This window comes from Grus americana, chromosome 5 (assembly GCF_028858705.1).
Source record: "Grus americana isolate bGruAme1 chromosome 5, bGruAme1.mat, whole genome shotgun sequence".
In the NCBI taxonomy this organism is placed as follows: domain Eukaryota; kingdom Metazoa; phylum Chordata; class Aves; order Gruiformes; family Gruidae; genus Grus; species Grus americana.
Window position 1 is genome coordinate 43,916,600 of NC_072856.1, and position 7,330 is coordinate 43,923,929.

The 7,330-nt window shown below is 42.2% G+C and overlaps 1 protein-coding gene across 10 annotated transcripts in view; it reads left to right on the forward strand.

Moving 5' to 3' along the window:
* MIPOL1 (mirror-image polydactyly 1) overlaps positions 1 to 6,802 on the forward strand; it is a 198,528-nt gene extending 191,726 nt beyond the window's left edge. For all 10 annotated transcript variants that reach the window (XM_054826663.1, XM_054826661.1, XM_054826653.1 and 7 more), the window contains one exon: positions 391 to 6,802. In XM_054826663.1, coding sequence (XP_054682638.1) covers positions 391 to 457 — 67 coding nt within the window. In that variant the 3' untranslated portion in view covers positions 458 to 6,802. The remainder of the gene's footprint in view (positions 1 to 390) is intronic.
* Positions 6,803 to 7,330: the final 528 nt, after the last annotated feature.

Sequence of the window (7,330 nt, forward strand, 5' to 3'; positions counted from 1 at the left end):
CAAGAGCCATGGACCACTCATATTTTAAAAAGTGCAAGAACTGAATGTCCTGCTTAGACCAAAGTGCATATGCGCCCCAGGATTGCCGCACAGGGTTTTGTGTTACTGCCTTACGGGGATCTCAGATACTACATGTACTACAAAAGAAAAGTGAGTTGTTATATATCACTGACTGCAAATGGGTTGGGTTGTAAGTTAAAAAGTTTTCCATAAGTTGTCTGCATTTTCCCCTAATGTCTGTCTTTTACAGTAGTGCTTTGTTTCTGAGCGTGACCACCACCAGGACAGCTTGGTTCAGTGCAAACACTGTCTCTTTCAGCCCGAACATTCCTAACGTTAGCTTCCTTTTTTTTTTTTTCTCTCCTCTCCCTCTCCCCTGCCCCCTCTCAGGTTGGAAAGGCTGGTGGACGTCCTGAGGAAGAAGGTTGGAGCAGGGACCATTAGGACCGTGATCTGATTGAAAGCTCTAGTCTAAGGAAGCATTCACATCTGGTGACCAGGCTGCTTCATTCAGCACTGTGTAAACACTAAAGCCTTAACTTAGCAAACAGTTGTTAGAAGTGGGACACTCCAGCGACATTCCAAGCTGAGATAAAATCAAATCATAAATGTTTAACTACTTTGCTGCTGAGTTCTCTGATTTGTTGAAATGTTTTGCTGCAAACATATATTTGTTTTTAAGCAGATGCATTGTGGCATTGTGTACTGTGAAAAATGATGTAGATGCTTATTTTAACAGTCTGTCCTCTCGGCGTTACTAGACTATAGTCTGCTGCAAGGCACAGCTTGATCATGTTTTCAAATACTGCAGGCTTCAGGTGCAAAATCCTGCAAAGCAGTTTCAAAATTTAAATCCCTTATGTTATTTGTGAGACTGCAAATAGTCCGGTATTTGTACATTAAATATATTAATTGGTAAAGTAGGTTCACATTCTAGAAGTATCTTTGCCTAGTATATTGGAGATTTTTTTCCTCCTTACTCATTGAATTGCAGCTAGTGACTGTGGCTACATCTAAGGGAAGGATCCGTGTATAGCTTTATACAACGGCTGAATAGCTACTGACAGTACATGGCGTTTTCAGCATACATTAAAAAGAAATGTACAGTTAGGTTTCACTGGAGGTACAGCTTCATAAATTGCAACATGAAAGCTTTGTGACATTGTGTGGTATCGCAGACAGTGGGGAAGGTTTCCTGTATTGCTTTTAGTCACTCCTCTGTCCTTTCCTATGAGGGAAAATCTCCCAGATATTCAGAAACCACCTTATAGAGTCAAAATTCACCTTTTCAGTGTAAGGTGGGTCCCTCACCCCTTTCCTACAAGACTTTACACCTGCTTCTTCTAGACCTCTGACTGCTCTGCAGTGCATGATTACCATCCAGGTTGGGTTTGAGGCCAGACTGCCAACCCTCTGCTTTGTGTACTCCTGAAGTGCCCTGGGACTGAACTCCTTGTCTCTACATTGGAGAGACATGGATTTGATGGATGAACCACTTGGTGGATAAGGAATTGGCTGGATGGTCACACTCAAAGAGTTGCGGTCAACAGCTTGATGTCCAAGTAGAGACCAGTGATAAGTGGTGTTCCTCAGGGGTCAGTATTGGGACCAGCGCTGTTTAACATCTTTGTTGGCAACATGGACAGTAGGATCAAGTGCACACTCAGCAAGTTTGCTGGCAACACCAAGCTGTGTGGTGCAGTTGACACACTGGAGGGAAGGGATGCCATCCAGAGGGACCTTGACAGGCTTGAGAGGTGGGATCATGTGAATGTCATGAGCTTCAACAAGGCCAAGTGCAAGGTCCTGCATATGAGTCGAGGCAATCCCAAGCACAACTATAGGCTGGGCAGAGAATGGATTGAGAGCAGCCCTGAGGAAAAGGACTTGGGGATGTGTTGGTGGATGAGAAGCTCAGCATGAGCCAGCACTGTGTGCTTGCAGCCCAGAAAGCCAACCGTGTCCTGGACTGCATCAAGAGGTGTGACCAGCAAGTCAAGGGAGGTGATTCTGCCCCTCTACTCTGCACTCGTGATACCTCACCTGGAGCATTGCATCCAGCTCTGGGGCCCCTGACATAAGAAAGACGTGGGCCTGTTGGGGTGAGTCCAGAGGAAGGCCACAAAGATGACCAGAGGGCTGGAGCACCTCTCCTATGAGGACAGGCTGAGAGAGTTGGGCTTGCTCAGCCTGAAGAAGAGAAGGCTCTGGGGAGACCTTATTGCAGCCTTCCAGTACCTGAAGAGGCCTACAGGAAAGCTGGAGAGGGAGTGTGTACAAGGGCATGGAGTGATAGGACAGAGTGATGATTTTAAACTGAAGGGTAGATTTAGATTACATATTAGGAAGAAATTCTTCACTCTGAGGGTGGTGAGGCACTGGAACAGGTTGCCCAGAGAAGTTGCGGATGCCCCCTCCCTGGAAGTGTTCAAGGCCAGGTTGGATGGGGCTTTGGGCAACCTGGTCTGGTGGAGGGTGTCCCTGCCCATGCCAGGGGAGTTGGAACTGGATAATCTTTAAGGTCCCATCCAACCCAAACCATTTTATGATTCAAAGGCTGAAGGACAGAGTCCTACAGGGAGGGGAGAAATTGAGAGGTGAGGAGGAAAATTTGGGGTACACAGACACTGTAGACCTCACAGATACAGGAGAGCCAGACCTAGAGTTATATTTGTAACCCAAACATCTCCCTGTATTAAGTATGTCTTTGTCACATGACCAAAGGTGAGCAGAAGGGTCAGATCAGTGCTTCTATAAACCTTCTCAAGAAGGCAGCTGTAGTCTCTAAGCAGCCCAAATTCAGTAGCGAATCTCAGGAGCGTGGTGGACTTTAAGCTACTCCCAGGTCCAGCCAGCTCAGGCAGGGTGGATGTAGCTCCTAAGGCTTCTACTTGCCTACTTCTGCTTTGTGTTTAATGTTGTTATGCTGTTTTCCCTCTTAATGTTTGCTTGTACAGATGTCATGATAGGACAGTCTAGCTGAAAAAAATGAAATTTTAGTTTTTGATGGGGGGAGGGGGAACATGGCATATTTCAATGCCTGTTTTTCCTTTCAGGCACTTCCATGTCAAACCTTCGTCGCAGACCTAAGCTCCTCCTAGTTTTAGTCGACCAAACCTAACCCCTTGCAGGGAGATAAGTAGCATTCCTCCAAGCCAAATTTACCCAAGTCACTTCTAGAAACTTCTGAAGTGCTCCTTTTTGACCTTTGCTCAATCCTAAGATAGCCAGTGAGTCTGGAGCCTCTCCCCCACACTTATTCAGTGGGAAGAAAGTTTAATGCCTCCAGACCAGAGGACTGTCACCCCGGCTCCCAGCCCCTTCACCATCTCCCATGTGCTGCTGTCCAGCGCTTGGGTGACTCAGCTGCTCTTCTTCCTACTGTCCTCATGCAGCTTTAGCATGCCAAGTGAAAGAAAGACAAGATCTCCTGAGCTGCCAGTGCTATTGAACCACTTCTGCCCTAAGGAAGTGGTGAGGAAGGAATAAAGATAAAAATGTAAGGACTACCGTACTGTGCTAGACCAAAGGTGCAACTACCCCAAAGACTGCCTTTGGCAATAATCAGTAGAAGATGCCTAGGGAAGGGTATAAAGTCAGGCCAGCACTAGTGACCTTTCTGCTGACTGGTGTCCCACCAATTTGTTATTCAGGGGCTTTCTGAGCCAGAGGTGGTGGTGTCTTTGTATTTAGCAGCATTTTTTCATGACCTGTTTTTGAATCCATTTGAACTTTTAGTATCTACTTGTTCCTGTCACGAGGACTTATGGAGTTAATGATGCACTGAATGAAGAAATATTTCCTTTTCCTTGTTATGAACCAGCTCTATTCATTTGCTATCACCTAGTTTTTGTATTAGAGAAACGGTGAATAACCGTTCCCTGTTCATATTGTTTCCGTGTCCCTTGTGATTTTATGTATTTGACATCCTTCCTCCACCATGTCTTTTCCAGAGAGAACCCTTAGCCTCTTGTAAAGAAGTTGCCTCATGTTTTTAATTTGCCATGTCATGTTAATCTATTTCTTTTCCAGTTCTGCAGTGTTTTTACTGAGATACAACCAGTTTTGTGCCTAGTATTCAAGATATGGACAAATTGTGACATAATTATGTTGTTTTATTCTCTATGCTATTTGTAATCATTTTTAGCATTGGATTTGCTTTATGACAGATGATTTCTTGGAATTAATATTTCTGTAATAATAACAAGAACTCTAAATCTCATTCCTCAGTTATAATATTCAGCTCAGAGTTCATCAGAGGGTGTATGAAGACAGAACTGTTTTCTGAATGCATAACATTGCATTTGTGGGTACTGAATGTCATCTGTTGTTTTAATGTGCATTCCCTGGTGACCATGACCTCCTATTCCATCTCTTCTCACTACTCACAGTAACACTGTATCATCAGCATCTCCATGCTGAATATGGTGATATGAAATATCACCTTCTCCAAATTAATGCCCTTTTCAAGGTGATTTCTTAGTTAAGTTGAACAACATGGGCTCTCGGGCAAAGATGCCTGTAGGACAATAAAGTAACTTTCCTTCACTGTGTAAATGATACATTTATTCTTACCCATTATTTTCATCTAACTACTTATTTTTCCATGTAAAGATCTTTCCTCTTACTCCTTGGCAGGATTGTTGAGGAAGCTTGTTTGCTATGTTGGAAATGCACGTTTACTAAATCAGGGCTTGTTTTCCATGCATGAATGTGCAAAGTTCCTCCTTCCCCGAGGAGCAGCAAGAAGTCCTCACCTCGCCCCAAGTCTTTCCGCCTCTGAGCAAATAACCTTGTGAGTGCAGGCTTCATACAGCAAGACTGTTTGGCCTCCATCCTCTTGTGTCAGCTGGCTTTGTTTAGGAACGTAGGATCGGCCAGGCAAAAGCAGTCTAGCAGGCTTAATGTCAGATACATCTGGTTGTGGGTAACACTCAATTCAGTAAAATTAGGTGATAATTTTGTTTCATAATTTTCCTTCTGACACATTGTACCTACGTGAAAAAATATTTCCCGACTCTGTCTTATGTCTTGTACCAAGTAGCCTGAAATTCAGTGAGCTTTTTAGTTAGGGGTTTTTGTCATCCTGTAGATAAATGACTTTGAATCATAATTAAATTAGGTGTTGATTTTTAAAATTCAGCTAGAAATGTTTGTCTTCTTTGAAAAGGACCTTAGGAAATTTACTATGCTGAGAGGCGAAGATTCGGAAACGGTTGGGTTCTCACTTCGTTGCTAACAACCTGGTGTGTGGTCTTTGGCAAATCCCTTAGTGACGGTCATAAAAGGTATGCAGCCCCTGAAGAGGTGCCTAGGCTCCTCGGGGGAGTTTGCAAAAGCATCTCTGTGGAGCGAACAGCAAAAGTCACACAGGTCCAGTAACGCAGGCCCAGTCTTTAGTGCCCTCGAGTAAATTTCTGGCCCATTGAACCCAGTCTGAGTTTTGCTTTTCAGCAAAACAAGGGCAGGAATTCTGGTCTGGCATGTAGAAATAGGCAATAATGATAACAAAGGTTAATTGGCTTTTATCATATAGTTTATTGATTGAGAACTGATTGATGTCCACGGAGAGCTCTGAAGGTGAACAGAAGCCTGCCCTATATAGCAGACAAATGCAATTGTCACTTCCGTCCTAATTTATGAGAGAAGGATGGGATTGCATCAGATGATGTACCAGGAGTGGCAATACACTTGCCTCCCAATGGAACAGCAGTTCATGATGAAAGGTGGCTCACCACAGGCAATGCTTATGGTGATGGTTGTAATTACTGGTCAAATTAGTGTCCCTGCTGTCTTGAAGAGCACGGAGATACTCCGAAACGTCCTTCCCCTGTGAGATTTTGTGCGTTTCTCTTGATGATCCTGCAGCACGTTATGCATTAGGAGCCATTTCTGGTATATGCCAGAGTAAGATATGTAAATAGCATCATGTTGGCTTGGGATAAGAGCGTTATTAATGCTTTTCAGCACTGTAATTATATTCATAGTAAGCCTTCCCTAAGCCCTCACTAATTAACAATATTGTGACAAATCAACTTTAACAGAAAAGAACTGTGGACCTTTAGTCATTTAGTACTGTTTTTCATTCAGCCCACAGCCCAAAATTGGTAGCACAGTTTTCTGTACTATTGTTGGGAAAACTGCTGATATTTGAAAAGTTCAGAGCCAGCTCAGTCTTGTTAGTGGAATCCTGTAGATGAAGTCGGTTTGATTCCTCTTTAAATATATTCACAAGAAAGTAAGATTCATTAGTTAATCATTAATGTAGGGGAATATTAAAACTGCTTTTATAAATAAGCCATCATATTGAAATAGTTTAGTAATGTCAATATGTTGTCACAGGCGCCTTTATTTATTTATTGCAAATCACAAGACATTTTACAAGATACCTTAATTTTCAAATTAAATGGCTTTATAGATATTCTTATCAGGTGATCAAGACTTGTAACATCTTTAATCCACGTACACAAATGAACTTGCTATCTAAATGTCAGGATTTCTCTGTGCCTTTATTTTCTTCATTTAGAATAATTCCAGATAAAGGCTGTTAGGTTTGTTGGGTTTTTTTCTTTTTAATTTGTACCCCAGAAGATTTTTCCTCCCGCGCAAGAATAAACCATGAAGCACATGAAATCACTGACCAGCAGTTTCTCTAATACCGTGCTTGCTATGATTGCAGCGTTACTTGTACTGACTCTTATCGCTGTACCATTTCACATCAGGTCTGCAGAACTGGACTTTCTCTGTTTGTTCTTCTCATGCATTGGTAAATAAAATGTATTCACAAGTCCAAAAAACAAAAGTGGTGTTCTCACATTAGGTTGATTATAAGTCAGCTGTTGAGCTTCAGTGGTCTCAACATTTCATTCTTCAGTTTTGTTGGGAGCACACGTGTTCTGGGAGGCTTTTAAACAAATACTTGAAATGGTTGAAAGATTTACATTGCCAGTGCCTAGCTAAATATGTAGTCTTTAGAAAAGACATGGTTTATTTTGGCACCATTTGAAAAACTCAAATATTTTAAACATTTGTTAAGTTCAAGCTTGCACATTTGAACTAAAAGTTTGCATTCCAAAATCGCATCTCAGGTTACCTGTCTCCCTCTCTTTTGTATTTTATAATCCCTTTATTAAAATAGTCTTTGCTAAAGGAGTTGGGGTTTGGGGTTGGTTTTTGGTTTTGGGGTGGTTTTTTTGTTGTTGTTAATTGTAAAATGTTGCCATTAACTTGATCAATTTTAAGGTAACATTTGCCCAGTAACTCTATTCAACTAAACATCACAAATACAATGCCAGAAGCATTTTCAGAATTTAGGGCTTCATGTCGATAG